The sequence below is a fragment of the Mus caroli genome, unplaced genomic scaffold, assembly GCF_978045245.1.
Source record: "Mus caroli unplaced genomic scaffold, Mus_caroli_1 scaffold_9, whole genome shotgun sequence".
In the NCBI taxonomy this organism is placed as follows: Eukaryota; Metazoa; Chordata; class Mammalia; order Rodentia; family Muridae; genus Mus; species Mus caroli.
Window position 1 is genome coordinate 107,962,901 of NW_028227264.1, and position 23,240 is coordinate 107,986,140.

Sequence of the window (23,240 nt, forward strand, 5' to 3'; positions counted from 1 at the left end):
TTTAATATGAACATAATAAAAGACAGGGAGAGAGTGTGAAGCCTACAGTGATTGTCAGGCTGGAGAGGGGCCTAAGAAGCTGACTGAGTGCCTGCTTAACATTCTCCAGGGCATGGATGGTGATACGCATAAATAATCCTGACACTCAGAGGTGGACACGGAAAGAACGGTTGGTCAGGGCCCTGTGAGTGCAAGGTCCCTAGCTGACTCCAAGCTAGCCTTGTAGATGGGAAACTCTTAACTGAGGAAGGAAGGGAGGAAGGAAGGAAGGAAGGAAGGAAGGAAGGAAGGAAGGAAGGAAGGAAGGAAGGAAGGAAGGAAGGGAGGAAGGAAGGAAGGAAAGAGAAGGGGTAGGGGCAGGGGAAGGGAAAGGGAAGGAGGGAATGTAATGTGTTTTTTAAATGCTTCCTAGACTGGGCAGTGGTGGCGCACGCCTTTAATCCCAGCCCTTGGGAGGCAGAGGCAGGTGGATTTCTGAGTTCGAGGCCAGCCAGATCTACAGAGTGAGTTCCAGGACAGCCAGGGCTACACAGAGAAACCCTGTCTCAAAACTCAAAACCAAAAAAAAAAAAAAAAAAAAGGAAATGCTTTTCTAGCTTCTGCTGGAGGGATGGCTCAGCCATTAAGGGCTAAGTTCATAACCAAAATATTTCAGTATTAAACTTTAAAACACGGTTGGTTTGGGCTGAAAAGCCAGATTGAGGTTCGTTTTGTTTGCTCGGAGGTGTGCCCTGTTAAGTGCAAGCACGGCTGCTCTCCATAGTTCCTAGGCAGGCATTGTTCTGCCTCCCTGCAGGCTGTAGTTGTGTAGTGACACGCATGCACAGCTGACGTCTCATATTTTGCTTTACAGGACCCGTCGAGAACAGTTCCGGGCAGATACAAAAGGTAAGAATCTTTGTGTCGTAACTTGCAGGCTCGAGAATAGTGCCTGTCTCAATTGGACTTTAACTAACTTGAGCTGTTTCAAGTAATTTGTCAAAAGCAACAAACTCAAAACCTTAATACTGCATTCTTAAAAAGAAATTCCTCGATGGGCAGTGGTGGCACACGCCTTTAATCCCAGCACTTGGGAGGCAGAGGCAGGTGGATTTCTGAGTTCGAGGCCAGCCTGGTCTACAAAGTGAGTTCCAGGACAGCTAGGGCTATATAGAGAAACCCTGTCTTGAAACCCTCCACCCCACCCCACCCCACCAAAAAAAAAGAAAAAGAAAAAAATTCCTGGGCCTGGAGAGATGGCTCAGCAGTTAGCAGCACTGACTGCTTTTCCAGACGTCCCGAGTTCAGTTCCCACCCTGGTGGCTCACAGCTGCCTCTGACTCTAGTCCCATTTGACTGTATGCACGTGGGATCTTGTGGTGTACATGCATGCAGACAGAACATCCATATGTGTAAAATGCATACTTAAATAGATTTTTAAAAAATACTTTAAAAAATAGAAATGAAAGAAAAGAGAAAGAAATTCCCTCGTAGACAGAGTTGTGGCGCCTGTCAGCCACAAGCTTGTTTCTGACCTATTCCGGACATGTAGTTACACACTGACAATACTAGGTCACCAAATGGAATGACAAAATGCCATTAACTAGAAGTTTGTAGAGGCCTGAAGTTGATGACTAGAACCAGCTAGTCCGAGGCAGGGGTGGGGATGGAAAAGCAGAGCTGGAGGTGGCGTTGGCAGTGGTAGTGATGATAAAAATGATTCGTGCTGGGGACAGCAGTTGTCTCTGAGACCTGGTTCGAAGATACTCATCTTGCTGTGTTCTTTATCAGAGTTGGAGTCAGATTCTCTGTCCATCTTACAAGGGCACTAACCACACTGTGAGGGTGGCCGCCGCTATGACCCCACCCACGTGAACCTGTTTAATAGGTCTAAGACGGCCACTAATAGGGATTCTGAGCTTTCATATGAAGCGAGCACAAGTAAAATGTGATATTTTTAAAATTTTTTTTTATCTTTTAATTTTTTGGTGGGATCTATGATAAGGGGGAGGAGGGGAGGACCTATGTGGAGGAGCAGAACACCTACACTTATCATTTTAACCCATAGAAAGCACTCTGTGTTTGATGGAGCTTGTCTGTCTTTATGTGTGTGTGATGAAACACACTTCTGTAATCTAGCACTGAGTAGCTTCTATGTACCATGAGTAAATTAACCCAAAGAGAATGAAGTTTCTTTTGTCAGACCGAATTAGCTTTGACTTGACTTTTGTTTTTGGTTGTTGTTGTTGTTGTTGTTGTTTCCAGGCATGGTTTCTTTTTGTAGCCTAGGATGTCCTGGAACTGTAGACCAGGCTTGCCTTGAACTCACAAAGATCTGCCTGCCTCTGCCTCCCAAGTTCTAGGATTAAAGTCAAGAGACACCATAGTCCTGTGACATATTTTCAAATTAAAAAAAAAAAAAGTTGTTGTTTGGAAAACAAAGATAAAATGTGATAATCTTTCAACCGTGTTACACAAACTTAAAGCTAGTCAAAATTGAAATTATAAGCAGCACTTTTATATTTGTGGTTTTGAATTGAAATAAATGACAGAATATTTAGGGTTTGTTGGTTTAGTTTAATTTAGTTTTGGGTGGTTTTAGTCTTTGTTTTGTTTTTGTTTGTTTGTTTGTTTTGATGTTGTTGTTGTTTTGAAATCAGTTTTTACCGGGGGTGGCGGTGGAGGCTAGAGAGATGGCCCAGCAGTTTAGAGTGGGGCTTGCTTTTGCGGAGGGTTAGAGTTTGATTCTTAGCACCACATCAGGCAGCTCTCAACTGTGCTTGTGGCGCCATCACCCTCCATGGGTACTGCACTTATGCTGTGCACACACAAAACACACATCCATACACACAGCAGTAACAAAAAATAAAGAGTCCTCCCCAAAGCTGTTACAAGGTTGCCATTTTGTCCAATTAGTAAGAAGTTGTTTTCCATGATGTGTGTTTTTTTTATTTTTTATTTATTTTCAAAGATTTATTTATTTATTTATTTCATGCATATGAGTATACCACCATAGCTCTCTTCAGACACACCAGAAGAGGGTACCAGACCCTATTGCAGATGGTTGTGAGCCATGCTGTGGTTGCTGGGGATTGAACTCAGGGCCTCTGGAAGAACAGTCGGTACTCTTAACTGCTGAGCTATCTTTCCAGCATGTGTTTTTTTTTATTTTTAAGGTCTAAAAACCATTGTTTTCTTTGTGATGCGCTCATCTGCATACACATTTATTTGTGTAGGCTAAAGCAGGAGGCACGTTACTTTTCAGCTTTCAAAGATTTAGCCCTGTTTATTATTCCCAAGCATACTTTTAAATAGCCAAAGCATCTGAGAGGACCAAGGAAATGGCGAGTTTGAGGCTAGCCTGAGCTAATAGGGAGACCCTGCTTAAATGAGTAAATACTGAAACTTAAATTTGTAATAGTTCTTTTATTGAGTTGTAATGAGTCTATTTTAATGTAGTCTAAGAAGCTCTGTACAAAGCCCAGACTCATATCTGAAATTATCCATTCTTGATCTCCCGGGTTATCTTACATAGTCTGTCAACAGTTCATTACTCTCCCTAATCTGTCAGCAAGTTGTAGCAGTGATCAGAGAACTGGTGTTTCTTGACGAGGGTGTCTCTTGACAAATGGGGATGACAGAGATGAGGAATGGCCTAAGAGATAAAACATTGGTATCACACGTCAGACACGACTTTCTATAAACTAAATGACTTGTAGAAACACACAGATGGCAATAACTCAGAAACGTCTCTAGGGGTTTCAAGTCTCTAGCCCCGTGGGCACTTCTCTCTCACTAATTGCAAATGTCAAGAATGCAGAGTTTTAGCTCGGTGAAGCACCAGGCTGGCCCTGCGGTGCTTTACAGTGCAGGGAACCCTTGTTCCTCTAGGAAGTCCCACACAAACTATTCTTGATTTTTAATTTCATCCGTTTGGAGATGAGCTCCGTGACATTTCTGATACTCCATTTAGGAAAGGTGGATCAAGGGCAGGCGTTTGGGGCTTTCTTTTCCCAGTATGCAATTCTGTCAGTAGAATGTTTACTTGGTGAGGTTTCCAGTACATTGGTTAAACTTTGGAGAAAGAGAGGCTAAGTCTGGAAGGATGTGGCAAGGGTGGGAGAGTTGGCTATCCTTCCACCTTTATTTGGGTACCAAGGGTTAAAGTCGGGTGGCCAGGCGCAGGCAGCGTCACAGCCTGGACTGCTTTGTAGGACGATTTTCCTCCTATGGAATTCCGAGATGATACCCCACTTGCAGCCGTGTATGGTTGAGAGGGTTTAACCACTGAGCCATCCTGTAGGGCCTCTTTTCTGCCTTTTAAAGCAGTGTGTGTTTCTTTTTTTTTTTTTTCAGTGTGTGTTTCTTAATGAAAACGTGACACGTACAGAAAATTGGTATTAATAAAACGCAATCCTATCATTTAAACCAAACACGACTGCTATAATTTTTTATTGCTGATTCGTTTTATAAATGGCTTTTTATCTCATACAGACGGCAGTAGATATGCGGTTAGTTCCATATCCCCTCAGCTCCTCACTGTAACGTGGGTGTCTGCAACTTCATTTTCAGTCCGATAAACTAGGGCTGCCCTCAGCTGTGTCATCTCTGTCTCATCAACACACCCAGCAAGGAGTACACAGGAAACCCCACTACCTCTGGTTCGGGAAGCCACGGTTGCTTTTTAACTTGAGGAAAGTGTGACCATGATTCTTTTTCTTAAAGGCCAACATTCTCTTTAGAGTCAGCCTCCTCTGGTGTAAGTTAAAGCCTGCTACGGAGAGAAGATCCATCTTATTGATGTGTTAGGGGACAAACTTACCCTTCCTCAGAATTGACATTCTATGTGCATATAGAATGGCACCCACTTTCCCGTACGTGGGAACATAGAGCGCACAGCCAGGTGTATGCTGCCCACATCTGTCAGCCAGCTCAGGGTTAGCGGCAGCCTGCTTTCCCTGTAAGTGGCGTAACTTCCACTTCTGCCCCACCCTCCTCCTCCTCACACCCCATGGTGAATCATGAGCCACTTGTAGTTCTTGTGATGCCCACTTCTGTAAACACCCGTCGCTGTTCTATAATAAAATGCCATATTGATGTTTTTCTTGAGTCTTTAGCATATTTAGCCCTGTGGTAATGTTTCTCTTCCGTTCTTTTCCCCACCTTTAAATGTGTCCCTGGAAGTAGTTTTTGAGATCACGTCCTGGGTTCCATTTTCTCTATAATCCTTCTGTTGGTGCTGAGTGGTTTTGTATCGTGCACTGGTTGCCACAGGCACACACTGCGGTCCAGAAGGCTTACCTCCGGGCACATGCCCTAATAAACTACAGCTATGCCTTTGTTTGTGTGGGAAGACTTCTCTTATCTAGAATAAATGTGTTTGATTTGAGATACTCTGAACAAACCCTTTTTTTTAGGTTTAAAATTTTTATTTTGTGTACACTTGTGCATGCGCACCACCGTATGCACACCTGGTGCCAGCAAGGTCAGGAGAGGTCTGTGCGACTGGCCCCACAGAACTGGACTTCGACGGTTATGAGCTGCCACATGGATGCTAGGAACCAAATCTGGGTCCCCTACAAGAGCAACAGGCGCTCTGTACCACTGAGCCAGTCGCCCTGCCCTGGGACAAATACTCTTTTTTTTTTTTTTTTTTTTAAATAAATTATTTTCTACTATAGTTGTTTAGGATTGTAGGCTGGGGGTGAGTTCCCATTCAAACCTGTAGTTGGAAGAATCTGATAGGCACCCAAAATGAGAGCTACTCATACGTCTTCCATTTCTTTTTTTTTTTTTATTAGATATTTTCTTCATTTACATTTCAAATGCTATCCCGAACGTCCCCTACACTCTTCCCCCACCCTGGAAGTAGTTTTCCCTCCCCCTTCCTGGCCCTGGCGTTCCCCTGTACTGGGGCATATAATCTTCACAAGACCAAGGGCCTCTCCTCCCAATGATGGCCGAGTAGGCCATCTTCTGCTACATATGCAGCTAGAGACACGAGCTCTGGGGGTACTGGTTAGTTCATATTGTTGTTCCTCCTATAGGGTTGCAGACCCCTTCAGCTACTTGGGTACTTTCTCTAGCTCCTTCATTGGGGGCCCTGTGTTGCATCCACTAGCTGACTGTGAGCATCCACTTCTGTGTTTGCTAGGCCCCGGCATAGTCTCACAAGAGACAGCTATGTCAGGGTCCTGTCAGCAATATCTTGCTGGCATATGCAATAGTGTCTGCGTTTGGTGGCTGATTATGGGATGGATCCCTGGGTGGGGCAGTCACTGGATGGTCCTTCCTTCCGTCTCAGCTCCAAACTTTGTCTCTGTAACTCCCTCCATGAGTATTTTGTTCCCATTCTAAGGAGGAACGAAGTATCCACACTTTGGTCTTCGTTCTTGAGTTTCATGTGTTTTGCAAATTGTATCTTGGGCATGCTAAGTTTCTGGGCTAATATCCACTTATCAGTGAGTGCATATCATGTGAGTTCTTTTCTGATTGGGTTACCTCACTCAGTATGATATCCTCCAGATCCATCCATTTGCCTAAGAATTTCATAAATTTATTGTTTTTAATAGCTGAGTAGTACTCCATTGTGTAAATGTAGCACATTTTCTGTATCCATTCCTCTGTTGAGGGACATCTGGGCCATCCAGTGGAAAAAAGACAGCATTTTCAACAAATGGTGCTGGCTCAACTGGTGGTTATCATGTAGAAGAATGCATATTGATCATTCTTATCTCCTTGTACAAAGCTCAAGTCTAAGTGGATCAAGGAGCTCCACATAAAACCAGAGACACTAAAACTTATAGAGGAGAAAGTGGGGAAAAGCCTCGAAGATTTGGGCACAGAGGAAAAGTTCCTGAACAGAACAGCAATGGCTTGTGCTGTAAGATCAAGAATTGACAAATAGGACCTCATAAAGTTGCAAAGCTTCTGTAAGGCAAAAGACACTGGCAATAAGACAAAAAGGCCACCAACAGATTGGGAAAGGAACTTATACCAATCCTAAATCTGATAGGGGACTAATATTCAATATATTCAAAGAACTCAAGAAGCTGGACTCCAGAAAATCAAATAACCCCATTAAAAATGGGGTACAGAGCTAAACAAAGAATTCTCCCCTGAGGAATACGGAATGGCTGAGAAGCACCTGAAAAAATGTTCAACATCCTTAATCATCAGGGAAATGCAAATCAAAACAACCCTGAGATTCCACCTCACACCAGTCAGAATGGCTAAGATCAAAAACTCAGGTGACAGCAGATGCTGGCAAGGATGTGGAGAAAGAGGAACACTCCTCCATTGTTGGTGGGATTGCAAGCTTGTACAACCACTCTGGAAGTCAGTCTGGAGGTTCCTCAGAAAATTGGCCAAATACTCTGAATGTATACATTTCAGAGTATAGGAGAGATGCAGGGATAAGTTGATCTTAGTGACGTCCTGTTAGCTCACCTCCTCTGTGCACCAGCAGCCTCCATGTAAGCCTGTGGTAGAAGAAGCTGAACAGGCACAAGCTAAGAAAACCTTGGAATGAAAAACATGAAATGGAAAGACAGTCAGTTCTTTGAGATGGGGCTGTGGTCTTTTAGAGAAAAGCGGTTCCTTTTTAAGGTCCTCCCTGTAGGGGCTGGAGAGATGGCTCAGTGGTTAAGAGCACGAACTGCTCTTCCAGAGGGACCGGGGCTCAATTCCCAGCACCCAAGTGTCTGTAAGTGCAGTTTCAGGGGATCCAACACCCTCACACAGACAGAGAAGCTGGTAAAAACAGCAGTACACATAAAATAAAAATAAATTGTTAAAAGTCTTCCCTGTTGTCTTACAGTGAATATGCATCCCAGTTTTAATAAAGAGCCTGGTATGGTTTTGAATTTTAATTGTGTGTGCTTGTATTTAAAGGCAGGGGAAGAGCCCACACAGCAGGTTGTGGGACACAGGAGGGGGTGAAGGCGAGGAGTGTGGAGGCCAGTCCTGCTCTTACTTGCTACTTAGGAAGGCCGTGATCTGTCTAACACCTCTGGATGTTTGATACCCATTGTTTCCTGGGTTTTACCCATGAGTCTTGTATTTCATTTCATTGCTGAGCTTTAAAATGTCTGTGTTAGTGGGAAATTCCTCTGACTATAATCTCTTAATGCCGCCAATCTCATTCTTATGATAGCTTTAGAATAAGTGTTATTTTCCTGAACAACACAGCAGTGCCCTCTCGTCTTTCCACAGATGTGAAAGTTCCCAGAAGGGGAAAAACTTCCAGTAAAGGGTGGTATTTACCTACGATAATATTGCTTCTTATTTTCCCTTTACTGACCACCATACTTAATATCTCTGTGCCTGAGAGCAGACAGTTTTCCCGTTGGATCTTAGGTTTGTGTTAGCATTCCTAACTAGAACATCACAAACCTTTTGGAGTTCATGAAGCAGTTTTTTTTTTTTTTTTTTTTTTTTTAATTCTGAATATTTTCCATTGTGCATATCCGGCCTACAGAATAGCTGTTTTAGGATAAAGAGCTAAATTTGGCAACAAAATCAAGTAATATGGCCTGCATGGTTATGGCAGCCTGTCTTTCTTTCTCATCTAGTATTTGGGGGCCAGAGGGCTGATTTGATTGTCAGTAATCACTCTTTGCCTTCATACATGCATAGGGGTTTATTTATGTATTATTTTATTATGTATTCCTAACATTCAAGGGTCTTACAGCTTATCAGTGAGACTTGTCGGTTTTGTTGTTTTTAATTGATGATCCTTTGTTCATATTTACAGGATCATGTAAATATTCACTGCAATAGTGTAATGATCAAATCAGAGCCGTTAGAATATCTACCCCTTATATTTATCATCTGTCTTCTTAGTAATCTCTCCACTCATACTGAAGTATGTCATAAACTATGGTGAACTCAATCCCCATACTGTGATCAGGAACACCATAGCAAATACTTATGTGTGACTGTATTTTCTATACATTATGCAACCTTCCTATCCCTCCCCTTCCTAGTCACTAGCGATCACTAGTCTCCTATCGTGGCTGAGATCAACCTCTGTACCCAGTTGACTGTGCCTTTTACCTGGTGTATCCTTCATTTCTCCACAAGGGACACAAGCTAGTTCTTCTTACACTGAATAGTACACTTTTTTTTTTAATTATTATTTATTTAATGTATATGAGTACACTGTAGCTGTCTTCAGACATATGAGAAGAGGGCATCAGATTCCATTACAGATGGTTGTGAGCCACCATGTGGTTGCTGGGAATTGAACTTGAGACCTCTGGAAGAGCAGACAGTGCTCTTAACCTCTGAGCCATCTCTCCAGCCCTGAGTTGTATACTCTTATGTGCCTATGCTGTCTTTCCTTTTTCTTTTCTTTTTTATTGATCAAAGTTCTTTGATAGTTTCATGCATATATGTATGTGTCGTGTGCATATATGTGTATATATATGTGTGTGTGTATGTATATATATGTGTGTATATATAATATATACATGTATATGTGTGTATGTATATATAATATATACACATATATATGTGTGTGTATATATGTGTGTGTATGTATGTATAATATATACATATATATATGTGGGGTGTGTGTGTGTATATATATGTATATATATATATATATAGAGAGAGAGTGTGTGCATGTTGTTTACACCCACGCTTGCTTCTTTGTCTCTACCACCCTTTTTATCCCATCCTTTATCTCATCCCTTCCCCACACTCACACTCACGCCTTTCTTCTGTCTTGTGACCCTTTAGTTGACCAAATGATGTCATTTCTCCATTTCTGCTTGTTCTCATTTCTGCTGGGTTTCTCTCTGGTGTCATGGATTCATTAAATCGGTTATTTACTACATACACTCTATTGTATCTCACTTGATTTACTGTCTTAGTTAGGGTTTTACTGCTTACCACTATTTTGAATTTCTTTTCGAGAACGTAATAGATTTCTTTCATTTTGGGATTTTTTTCTTCTGGAACAGTGGTTCTCAAGCTTCCTAATGCTGCAGCCCTTTGATACTGTTCCTCATGTCGTGGTGACCACACCACCACCACCGCTACCACCACCACCATAAAGCTATTTCGTTGTTACTCCAGAACTGTAATTTTGCTACTGTCGTGAATCCTGATGTAAGTATCTAGTATGAAGGATATCTGAAATGTGATTCCTTTGAAAGTGTCATTCAACCTCAAAGGGTTATGACCCCACAAGCTAAGAACTGCTTGTTGTTCTATTGGATATATGTTTCCTTCTAACCATAAGCTTTTCAACCCGGCCTCTTTGTTCTCCAAAATAACGAACTCTGAGACCAAATCAGTTCATGAGTAAATGCCTAGGCTTTAAGCTTGGACTTGTTCCCTGGCTAGCTCATAACTTATTTAATCCACTTATTCTATTCTATAAGTACCACATGGCTGGTTTCTTTCCTCTCCTCAGTTTCATGTGACTGTCTCCATCAACATTTGGGGTGAATCTCTTTCCACACCCTACTCTATCCCAGAATCCTCTCTCCCTGCTGGAATTCCCACCTCCTTCTACCTCTTTAAGCTAATAGGCTGGCAGCTTTTTATTGACAGGTGATGCTTCCACACAGTGCACAGGAGCTCCTCTCTACACTCCCTTACAGTTTTTATACCTCCCATGTTCCTATGTTGCCTATAGAGCTGCTGTGCTGTCTTCTTTCAATTTTAGGTTTTCCGTAAGAAGATGTTGCAGGACATATCTAGAGCTAGCCACTGTGCCAGGTGATCTCACTCATTCCATCTTTCAGCCTGCCAACTCACCAGCCTTGCTAGGCCATGTGGCTCCCATCAGGCCATCTCTCAGACCAGGCCCCCAGTTCCTCTTGCTTTCATGCAACACCCCATGTACCCCTGGTTAGCCATCTCAACACCTAATTACCCAGTAGAATCAAGACTCTTAATGCTTAACTAGCCAATCAGATTTATGTATCAATAATAACACAATTTACAAGATGCCAATACAATAATTTCAGAGCCAAATGATAATGATGAGGCAACACAATTTTTTCTTTCTTTCTTTCTTTCTTTCTTTCTTTCTTTCTTTCTTGTTTGTTTGGGGGTTTTTTGGGGGGTTTTTTTGGGGGGGGTGTTGTTTTGTTTTGTTTTTTCGTTTTTTGTTTTCCCGAGACAGGGTTTCTCTGTGTAGCCCTGACTGTAGTGGAACTTACTCTGTAGACCAGGCTGGCCTCGAACTCAGAAATCCACCTGCCTCTGCCTCCCAAGGGCTGGGATTAAAGGCGTGCGCCACCACTGCCAGGCTAACACAATTATTCTAACCTTTTGATAACACCACATCAGCCTCCATTCTGGTTCTCTCTCTCCTCCTCAGACCTCCCCTTTCTGTGTGTGTTGCAGGTAAAATCCTGCAACAGAAGATGTTTTCCTTTTATATGAAATTAGGGGTTCTTTTAGATAGATGCCATGACTTTGGTTATCAGTGGAGCAGTGTAGCCTCCATATGATCGTTTTTCTGGTATGGTCATCATTGCCTGTGCTGTCTGAACTGCAGGTATTTGTGGAGGCAGTGGTGGTGGACAGGAGCTCCAGGAGTGTTGGAGCACAGGTGGGCCAGGTGCAAGGCTAGGATGCTGATTGCAGAGAGGCACACAAAAGTGAGTGTTGACAGTAGTAGCTGTAGCCATGATGCTAAGGAAGATGGCGACTGAGAGGCCCATCCCAGAAGGACTCTGTAATGCTTCAGAATGCCGAGCAGCAATGGCCAGAAGTGGTGGTGAGCCCCCTCCCAGCGCCTTGGTGGAGGTGCTGTAGAGACAGAGTGATTGGCTGGCAGTCCTTGTTCTTTCTAGCTTGAGGCTTTCCTTGGTGACCAAAGCTGCCTTATGCCTAAAAAGCAAACCGAGGCAGTGCAGCACAGGAGGAGGGAAACAGGTCTCGTCTGCAGGGTGTGCCGCTCACAGACCTGCCCTCTGGGCCACATCACAAGCTGTAGGCACCCACTTGTCAGAGAATGTCACCCAGGGACCCACCAGCCATGTGGCCAGCCTGCAGAAGGAGCCACCACAGTGTGCGAGTATGTGGTGGACAGATGGGAGAAGAAGAGAGGCAGAGCATCTTGGGCATTATGAAGAGAGAGGGAACTGGAGACTCGAGGGTGGGGGAGTAGCCTGCTGTGAGTGACCAGCTCTGCCACCTGGTGAGGTCCCTATTATAGCCAAATTATAGTCCAAACAAATTAAGCTTATCCCCAATTAGCTTACAAGTAAACAAGACTATGGTTATTATTTGGCTTATTCATTACGGGGAGGGGGGCACTCCTGGCCATGTGCTCATGGTCCATCTCCCCTCATGGCAGCGTCTCCTCCATTTTCCTTCTTCCTCTTTCTGTGGTCTGTCCTCCACCGGGTCACTCCAAACCCACCCACCTCTAAGCCCTCCAGTATTTGGCTATAGCCAATTTTATTTAACCAATAGTTTTAAATCCTGTAGCAAGGTTTGCACAACAAAAGTTTGTAAACAGAAGTCCCTCCTCCTAGAATTTAGCATCACAATACGTAGCACTAGACCAAACCTCTACAGGTCCCAGCCTATGCTACCTCTGAAGGCCACAGTCTGGGTCTGTGGTTATGCAGTAACCAGGGTCAGTGTTGATGTCTCTGACTCACATTACCACTAGAGAACTTGGAACATCCCTGGTCAGGGCAACCGCTAATGATCCACATGGATGTCCAGGGGCTGTGTAGAACTGGTCTTGCACCTCACTCCAGGCTTGGGGCGGGCGTCACATTTATAGTATACTCTATATGAGACATGATTCCATCCCAGGTCTCCATCTTGTCTCTCACTGAGTTCCTGCCCTGTCCTCTGTCACTCTACCTGAGGTGTTGTGATTTCCCTGTGGGGAGGGCAGTGCTAGCCATCTTTGTTCAATGATCTTCGTTCCATTTCCAACACATTCTTTGAAGCTTGTTCTTTGAGCGAATGAAACCACTAAGAGACATCCGTATTTTAGTGTTTTGTTTATCATTTCTACCTGATGTCTGTGGTCCCTACAGAGAATGTGGACTTTTAAAGTGTCTAAAGGACACTGCTTTTCTGTCTTGGGACGAGACTTGGGACTACAGCCCCGCCTTGGCTTTCTTCCTGTCTCGGTGTTCTTTGTCCTTCCTTCTTTGTATTCACATTGATTAATAATCGACTCTCTTAGAATTTATTTACTTTCTCTTTTATCTCTTGTGCTAGGAAAAAGTAGCCAGCAGCTGTTAGATGTTAGATACCTAAGAAGCACGCTCGGCTCAGCACGTTCAGAAGTGAGTGTTTAAACAGTACCGGTCGGTAGTAAACATGCATGTTTGCTCTTGCTGAAGCAAGAGCCTTGGACACTGTGAACCAGGGCCTCGGGCTACAACTGCTTCATTATTCATTTCTCATCTCATCATCTCACCTGGCTCTGCAACCCTTACTGAGCTGAACTGAAGTCTGTTCATTGTACCACCACCACCACCATATCCTCCTTGGATAACTACAGCAGCCTGACCTAACTGCTGGCCACTGTGCTTGCTATCTCTGCTGATCTATAGTGTGTTCTGTAAAAGGAATTCTATCCCCTCTCCTGCTTTAATGGCTTCCCATTTCCCTTACTTGTTTTAGATGCTAGGCATGGAACTTAGGGTGGGGGGTGGGGGCGGCAAAGGCTCTACCTGCTACACTAAATTCCCAGCTCCTGTTAACTTAAGTTAGCTTTGTTTTTTTTCCCCCTCTAGAAAGGGTTTCTCTCTGTAGCCCTGACTGTCATGAACCTTGCTCTGTAAACCAGGCTGGCCTCTAGTTCACAGAGATCCACCTGCCCCTCCTCCCGAGGGTTAGGATTAAGAGTTTGTGACACCAGTGCCCCGTCTTCCTGTTAGCTTTACTTGACTCTAAGCTGTGATTTCCCAAGGGAAGGCTGTGTATAAGAGTATCTGTCAGGGTGCAGGTGTTTATTATTACAATCTCCCATTTACTTTCAATAAATTGTTTGTTTGTTTGTTTGTTTATGCCTTTGCGATGTTGTTTCACTATGCTGATTGGACTGGCTGCAAACTCCAGGGCCCAAGTAGGTTCTCCTATCTCAACCTCCTGGAGGAGCCGGGATGACAAGCGCCCATCCCCATCTTAGTTATATTTACCTTTCGGTCTGTAGGTGGGGGTGGGGAGCAGACTCGGCTGTTGAACAGCCGACCCTGTGTGTGCTCATTTACGCATTCCTTCTTGAACGCCTTGTCCAGTGGTCACTTGACACTGAAGGTGTCCAGAAAGCAATATTCTTTGTCCACTTTGTCCCTGCCTCACAGCACTGAAGTTAAGGCTGTTTAGTGGGTTTATAAATTATCTAGTTTAACTAAGGATCACAAAATAGGGAAAGTCCAAAGTTAGGAACTTTACGGGAAAACACGACCAAGTTCGGAAGTGCAAAAATGACCACGTGGCTGTTCATCAGGTAAGATACACAAAGTGGAATCTGTTCTCATAAGCTGAACATGATTTTGAGATCTTAAGTACGCTTCTTAGACATCTTCCAGATCTTACATCTCTGTGATAGCCATTAAAGCAAATATACAAATAGATAACTCCTTCTCTGAATTTCTGTATCATGAGGTATTAAAGATCTTCAGAAAGAATGGCACATATGCAATATTCTTAAAAACATTTTAAAAATTTAAATAGTCATTTCCTATAGGACAAATATTGTAACACAAATAAATAAAACAATTTGGGAGTTTCCCCAATCCTTTGTATACTATATTTTGGCAACACAGCTAATACTTACTACTTTATATGATGATCATAAATCCCACAAAATAGCGGGTAAACGAACACACATTCCAAGATAGGTTTGCCCCTAAAACACTGGAGACTGTTGAGTTTGGATTAGTTTGAATTCTTCTGTAAAATAGCTTTCGGGTCTCCTGCTTGCTTTTCTATCCTCTTATCTTATCTTCTGTTTGCGTTTATGTTTAAGTTTCCTGGGGCTGCCCTGCTGCGAGGCTGCTCTCTGCACACTGATTCCTGTATGTGTACCTTAGTCTTCTGAATATAGGTTTTAACCCCCCAGCACAGTGCTGCCCGGAGCAGGGCCCTTGGGACAATTTGTTGCCATCCATGTCAGCCTGACTGAAGACTTCTAGAGGGAGCCTTGTGCGTCCCCAAGCTGCATTTTCTGTGGTCATGTTTGCTTCTGAGTTCATGGCTAGTGGACAGACCTGTGCCTGGAGTAGACTTGTCATGTCTGCATAGTGGATAGAGGGGTACAGGGACTGTGGGAAGCTGTGTGTTAGTCAGGCACAGCAAGGCTGTTAGAGCATATGATATGTTTGTGTTGGTCATTTGGGACTCAAAAATGTGCATTTTCATTATCTCAAGTTTTGGCTTTTTAGAATGCTTCCTAACTCTTAGGGAATTTGTATTTATCTTGAATTCTAATTTACTAACAACAAGGCAGGTTTTACTGGATGTTTTAAAATAAGGACACACTTTTTTCTTATTCTGACACCAGTAGAAAATTGAATGGTGACAGTTAAAGTCATTCCAGAGACATCCAGGACAAATGTGCACTCTGGTAATGACAAAGCCACCATACTTGAAAGCTTACATCAGATTGTGAGCGTTAGAGAAACCCTTGCTGTCTCAGCTGAACTCCATCCACCAAATTTGCAGTAGTTCACTAAAGGCTCGCAGAGCTAAACACTAATGCTTTAAGTCTGAAATTTCTGAAAAAAAAAAAAATGTTAGCTTGGTTTGATCTTATCGTTCAGGCTAATCGACTCTTGTATGCTAAGTGGTTATATGTTGGCTTTCAAAGGGAAAATTTCAGGCAGAAGTATTTGAACTTCAGGTGAACTTTGGGTATTTTTGCAAGATAAGAAAGTAGTTTGGTGGCCAGCTCTATAAATATGTGCCTTGCATTTACTTGCCTGTTAGCTAGCACTCCCCACTGAACCCACACACACCACCCCCCATTTCTCTGTTTTAATCACCTTAACCTTTTGTGCAAGCAAAGAATGTCAGATGTTTTTAAATGGCAGATAAGATCAAAAGAACAACAAAAAGGTAGCAATTACGGTGCCTTTGACGTTCCTACAGCTTGCCTTTGTGGGCTCATAATAAAGTTAGAAGAATCAATGAACTTGGTGGTTGCCATGGTATTGAGTGTTTGAGAATTACCATCAGGTCCCATAAGACCAGATAGGATGAAAAGATCTGACTGGGAATGTCATAAATCAGGAGTCCATGATTCCTCTAAAACCTGCTGTCTTAGTTAGGGCTTTCCTGCTCTGAAGAGACACCATGACCAGAACTCTTGCAAGAAAACATTTAACCGGGGGCTTGGTTACAGTTGCCGATGTTTAGCCCATTGTCACCCTGGTGGGAAACATGTACAGGCAGATGTCGTGGTGCTGGAGAAGGAGCTGAGAGTCCTACATCTTGATCCACAGGCAACAGAAAGGGGTTGTCACTGGGCATGGCTTGAGAATATCTGAGGTCTCAGAGCCCGCCTACACAGTGACACACTTCCTCTAACAAGGCCACACCTCCTAATAGTGCCACTACCTATGGGTCTATGGGGATCAGTTACATTCATAATACCACAGCTACTTTAGAGCTTACAATAATTTTACATATAAAATATTTCAAGTGGCCACTAATGAAAAGATTGAAAACAAAAATTTTAAAAAGCAAAGTTTATGGATCATTCCATTAACTTTTTTTATTCCCTGAGGGGAGTAGGAGTTGTTTTGTTCTTGTCATTTCTGGTTTTTTGAGACAGGGTTTCTCTGTGTAGCCCCAGCTGTCCTAGAACTTGCTCTGTAGACCAGGCTGGCCTCAAACTCACAGACATAACTGCCTGGCTCAGTTAATGTTTTGTTTTTTAAAAGAAAAACAACAACAACAAAATTATCCTGAGCTTCCTGAAGTTGCTTTGTTAGCCTGCTTCTACGAGACTAGTTACTAAGTGCTATCAAATCAAATTGTTTCACTATAGGTGTACTAGTGTAATCTACTATAGATGAGTCCCCAAATGCCCCCATGAGCCCTCCCTCCTGGTTACATAAGCCTTCTGTAATCCCCTCACCAGGGGGATCAAATGTATAGCAAAAGGACGCAGGTGTGGTGGCATGCCACCTTGAGACTGGGGTGTGGCAGACACTACAGCCTCTGGCCTGGTTCCAAAATCTTGATCTCTCCGGAAGCCTGCTGTTGTGGATTAAGTTGCCTACTCAAAGGATCCATATTAGGAGAAAATGAGGCCTCTGGCCTAGGGCATGGAGGCACTGAGTGTTTTTGCACAGATACTTGAGTGGGCTCACGGGCAGACTCTCCAGGTCAGCGAAGCCTACAGATTTCTCTAACATTTTGACAAACAGCTCACAAGAGACCCATGATCTTAATTACCCCCTAAGCTGCCTCTAAATTCCCGAACAACAGAAAGTTTGAGTCAATAAGTGTGTGTTATCTGAAGCCATAAAGTGGGGGGGAGGACGTGTGTGTGTGTAATTTTATTGTAGTAGAAAATCTTCCGAGAGTAGAGCAACACCTGTTACATTGAACACCTTAAATATTGACAGTGCTATCAATCAGCTCTAAGGTCGTGTTTGATTTTGAGAAAGTGCTGGCTAAAGAGTTACCGGAATGGAAGGGCTTGCCTATGTGCCGACATTCAGTTGGAAGTATGCAACTTTACACAGCTCTCTACTTTTTTCCCATTCAAATTACATTTTTTGATTTTTTTTTTTTATGTTTTGGAATTTAAATGAGACATTGAACTCTGAAAATAAAAAGCTGTTTCATTTTCATTTACTTGTTTGTTTGAAAGCAGGGTTTCTCTGTATAGCCCTGGCTGTCCTGGAACTCACTCTGTAGACCAGGCTGGCTTCAAACTCAGATATCTGCCTACTTTTGCCTCCCTAGTGCTGGGCTTAAAGGTGTGTGCCACCATAGCCTGATTATAAAAAAAAAATTTAAGAAGAAAAACTAAAGAGAAGTAAATTTCACCACAGAGGTCTGGGAGATCGTTCTGTCCCAGTCCCCAGCGTGTCCAGCCTTGGTGGAAGAGTGATAATCATTTCCCTCTGTTGACCTTGGTGGCGTTCCCTGTTGAAAGCACAACACAAGAGTGTGGTTGCTGTGAGCATCTTCAGGACCCAGAACAGTGCCTGACTCTAACAGCCACTTGGGAGTCAGCTGAAAGAATTAATGTGCGTTTATACGTTTCTCCCCATTGGGTTAGACTGAGGATTAAGTTCTACGGCTGAAAACAAATTCCCCGTGTCCTCAGGGAGCTTTAGTTGTTCAGACTGGAGAGAAAAGAGCCTTGACATTTTTCTTTTAGGGTGCCAGCAATGTTTATATACTATCCACTTTTATTTCCACAGCACAACCAGTGCCCCAGAAGATGAAATCTCAAATAGATATCCCCGAACAGACAGAAGTGGTTTCAGTAGACACAACAGAGATGCAAATGTGCCGGCTAGTTTCTCCTCAAGTAGCACCTTGGAAAAGAGAATTGAAGATCTTGAAAAGGTATAAATTATGAATTACTCTAAATAAAATGAACATACTTTAGCATTCTTCTCTCAGTCCCATGGCATCATGCCCAGAAAGGGAGGTGGGACACCCAGGCAGGAGACATCCGGCTCTACTCCAGGAGCAGCTTGGACTCCATCTTGTGCGTTAGCACCTAGACCCTGGTGTTTGGGCCCCCCCCCCCTTCCTTAAGTGCTTTTCTGTCCACTTGAATGCCTTGATTCAGTAGCCATTCCTGTTCTGTCGTATCTTACTCGTATTCTGAGGAGCAGTGAGTGTTTTTGAGTGCTTAGATGTTTGCATTGTCAGCCTGTACCCCGCACTACATCGTCTGAACATACCTTTGGTTCAGACCTTACAGCTACTCTGAGTTAGGCCCATGTTTGGTGCTTGAACCATTTTCAAGTAGAAACAGGATACAGTTGCTTACAGATGTTTCCACAGCAACTCACCTGAACATTGCAGTAAAGTTACAGAGCTGAGGTGTGTCCCGTGGACATGCATCTGAAACTGGTAATGGCGCTCGCTAACCCATTTGGTTGGAATAAGTTCTGTTTAATGAATGGAAGTTATTCCCTGTGACACAAAGATTATTGTGAGATTTATCTGTTTTGACTTGCAGCTTTCGCAGCGGTGATATTTAGGTTACATTTAAGCTTTAACCCCTATTTCTGATCGGAATCATTATTTAAATTTAAAGGGTTAGAGAATACACTTTATTAGTTTTTAACAGGTTCCTCTGAAAAACTCATGACACTCCAGAAATGCTGACAGGCAACCTTTGATGGCTTTGGGTAGCTTGGTGCTTTCTCTGAGGGCTAGAAAAGAAGCGAGTCCTGCCAGAGACCTTTCCAGCCCTCCCAGGAGGCCTGGAGTCTTTGTCTGTTCTAGGTTTATTGAGACAGTACTGTGTCTCATACAGTCCAGTTAACCAAAGATGATCTTGGATCTATGTGACCTGCCAGCCTCCACCTCCCAAGAGCTAGGATCATAGGTGTGTAAAACAATGAGCTAGAAGCCCTGAATTAAAAAACTTCTAAATAATGATTTTTTTAAAAAATTAAAAAGCATTTATTAGCTTACAAAGCATCATATTTCATCATGGAATTTTGTAATCAAAATTTGGTTTGGTTTCTTTCTTTTCATTTCTTTTCCTTTTCTTTTCTTTTCTTTTCTTTTCTTTTCTCACTTTTCATCCCCATTCGCCTTTCCTCCCTTGGCCCCTCCTGTCCCCCGTAGTTTGTCTGCTTTCTTATCACATGACATCATCCCCCACCTTTATAATGTCTCCTGCTCTCCAGTGGTCTGATGCCTACTTTCATCACCTAGGCCAACTCTCAACCTGCTTCCATCCGTTTAAAGTTGGGGTCTGTGAATGAGAGAGAATATATGACTTCTGTCTCTATGAGACTACATTCCCTCAGACAGGACAGTATTTTCTAGGTCTGTCTGTCTGTCTGTCCTTTGAGTAAACTACTTTGCAGGGCCTTATTGTTGTTTTTTGGTTTTTTTGTTTGTTTTTTCTTTTGTAGATTTTTCATGGTTCATGGTTTTAGAATTACAGCTGGTATCAGCCAGCCCTGTGGTTTCTTGTCCTTACTGAAGCCAGGGCGTGAGGGAAGACATGCTTCCCTCCTGGCTGTTAGGGAGCAAAGAGACGCAAACCTGAGTTTCTCAACTTCCTTCTCTTTTTGTTCCATATAAATACGCCCAGGGGTGTGCTTTCTTAATCTCCTAGGTGGATCACTTTATTAGACTATATTAATTATATGTACTAGCAGGCCTCACGACACTTCATGTGTGTACATACTGTGTTGTGCTCATGTACCTTGTCCTCTTCCCAACTAGCCCCACTTCTGGGGTGTCTGAGTCTCACTGGGGTTGTTCACAGGCTCACAGACGTCTTATCAATGACTACAGCATCAGAGGAGCTGCCTCTTGCACCCGCTCCACCATTGACTGAATTGTCATTTCCACAGGACCTTGTTATGGGGCTCCTGTTAGCTTTGAACTCATAAGTTCAGGGGATCCTCTTACCTCAGACTCCCAACTTTGGCACTAAGTATGGTCCACCACGTAGCATCTCTTTTAAAGGAAAACCACAATAGCAGAAAGTCCCATTTTTTCCTTTTCAATTCACAGAAAGCTTGCAATTTTGCTATTAAAAAAAAATGTTCTCTTCTTTCTTTACAAAGTTGATGTGTCTGTCTATCTGTCTGTCTGTCTTTGTGTCATCATCACCGTCATGACTTCAGTGTCAGGTATAGCTGGAAGGGGCTTTGCTAATGTCTGGAGTCGTGCTCTGTTACTGACAGGTGTTTGCCATTTTAAAATACTGCAATCAGCCAGTTCCCTGTTGATGCTTTGCGATTTATTCCCCAGGAAGTTGTAAGAGAAAGGCAAGAAAACCTTCGACTTGTGAGACTGATGCAAGATAAAGAAGAAATGATTGGGAAACTCAAGGAAGAGATTGATTTGTTAAATAGAGTAAGTGGTTCTGTATTTCAGTTCCTGGGTTTCTCTTTTTGGTCACTGGATGAAAGCACGCAAGGGTGAGGAACTTGTTCATTGCCTGTTTGGTTAATAAGACGGTCATTTATGCTGAGATCTATCATGGCGTTCCGTAAGCTTTGTATTCTCGACACTCCGTCCAGTGATACTTAGGATGTCCCCAGCTCTGGGCTGCAGTTCCCATTGTTCTGCTTTTGTACAAGATTTTGTCTAAAGTGGAAGAAAGAAAAGTTTCCCTCAGAGAGAAAAGACTAACCAAGTCTTAACTCCAAAACACACAGCAATTAAATGGTAAAGTGCTTGCCTCTGCTGGGCAGTGCCACGGGTTTGATCCCACCTGCCACACTGAACGAGGGGGCCTCATTTCATGCCAGCCTCTTCTAATGCAACTCTAAGGCAATAGCTGGATGTTATAGATGAGGACCGGGTTACCCCCCCCCCCCCCTTTAACTTGCTCGAGGTTGCATGTAACTGTTGGCTGAGCCAGTGTTTGACTTGGGTCTTTTGTAGTCTTTCATCTTGATCCTAGTATAAGCATGTCTCTGTTTGTGCTGGAATTCAGTTTCAGAGGCTGGGCAAATATTTGTGATGCTCAAGATGTGTTTGTGCTGTCTTAGACACCAAGAGCATTAAAATAATCAGAAACCCTCTTCCTAAGTTGCTAATTGAGTCATGATTCATGGCTATGTTTTTTTGGTTTTTGTTTTTTATTTTTTATGAAGTAAATGTTATTTCATGTAGATCTTGAAAACTGTTAGGTAATGCATACATTCTAGAAGAAAGGGTAATGAGTTTGCAAAGGACAGCGGTAAGGAGATAGGCAGACACGGTAAATTTTAAGGATCTGTATCAGGCATCTCGTTTGGTGATGATACACGATTGTGGTTTTATCATTTAATTTAAATTAATAGTTTGAACAGATCTGTTTCTTGGCATCGTTCGTCTGTGAATAAGTACAGTTCTGACTTGGCTAAAGTTTTAGTCATCTGCCTGATGGTCCAACCTCAAAGGGTAAGCTCACGACAGTGCTGCACTTGAGGAAGACTTTGTCACGGTCTAATATTATATATAGACTGCAAAGATATCTGCTTTTTCCTTCAAGTGATATTTCTCATAACAAAAACTTACTACAGTTTTAGGACTGCGTGGCTATGTATTTGTTACTAGAAATCTAATGCGCTGTGTGTGTGTGTGTGTGTGTGTGTGTGTGTGTGTGTGATTCAAGTACTGGTAGGGCATATTCCATGTAATTTTTAGAACTTAGCACTTTAGAGTTAATTGAGTGAGTGAGTTATCCGTGGGCTTTTATTTTTAGGTTAACTTTGTGGTATGTACCAGTATTTTTAAACCTGTTATTTTCTCCACCCCACCCCCCCTTCCAGGACCTAGATGACATGGAAGATGAGAACGAGCAACTAAAACAGGAAAATAAAACTCTTTTGAAGGTTGTTGGGCAGCTGACAAGGTAGAAGCTGCACGGGCGGCTTCGGTGTGGAAAGCCTGCTTTTACACTACTGATGAATGTCATGGCTAAGGCTAAGCTGAGACGTCTGTGATTCACTGCGTTGTTGAGAGGACTGTATATTTATTTCTAGAAAACACGTGGATTTTTTTTTCAAGCTTCACTCTTTTTCATTGCTAGTTTCTAAGAAGTGTAAGCCCTGTATTTCACATAGAAGTAACGTTTTTAGTTATTAAAATCATAGGTAATGCCTCTTGGTTTTGTGCGATATCCAGATAATATATGGTTCAAAGTAACAGCCATTTGCATATATTTTATCTATGTTAGCCCATATTCTCCCTAAAGGACTATGCATAGTCTTTGTTTACATGAATTCACATCCTTGGGGGAGATGGCCTACGATGCCTTATTACTAATGTGTGCGGCCTTCTGTGTGTTAATACTTGGACGGAAAGACTCATCTGCTGTCGTCTCTACTTTCCACATGCTGTAATGATTCCCAGTAGTAATAGACACACTATTTTGTATAGCAGTAATCATTCAAAGGAAAGCTATTTTACAGAGTTACTTCATGTGTTCTAGTTGGCTAATTATAAACTTAAGAGAATACTTGAACTGTGTTATAGTAAGTGAAAAATTACTATTTTGTGTTTGGATTTTAAAAATTTTTCAATAACTTCTGAAAAAAACAGTTTATGTATAGTTGATGTAGGTACATCGTTCTTTTTTTATTGATCTAGGGTTTACTAGTAAATAA

At 42.7% G+C, this 23,240-nt stretch overlaps 1 protein-coding gene across 1 annotated transcript in view; it reads left to right on the plus strand.

Annotated features, from left to right (window-relative positions):
• Pawr (pro-apoptotic WT1 regulator) overlaps window positions 1-22,640 on the plus strand; it is an 85,082-nt gene extending 62,442 nt beyond the window's left edge. The window contains exons 4-7 of the mRNA XM_085843143.1: window positions 854-888; window positions 18,360-18,507; window positions 20,893-20,997; window positions 22,404-22,640. Of these exons, the coding sequence (XP_085699269.1) occupies window positions 854-888; window positions 18,360-18,507; window positions 20,893-20,997; window positions 22,404-22,490 (375 nt within the window). The 3' untranslated portion in view covers window positions 22,491-22,640. The remainder of the gene's footprint in view (window positions 1-853; window positions 889-18,359; window positions 18,508-20,892; window positions 20,998-22,403) is intronic.
• The last annotated feature ends 600 nt before the right edge of the window (window positions 22,641-23,240 follow it).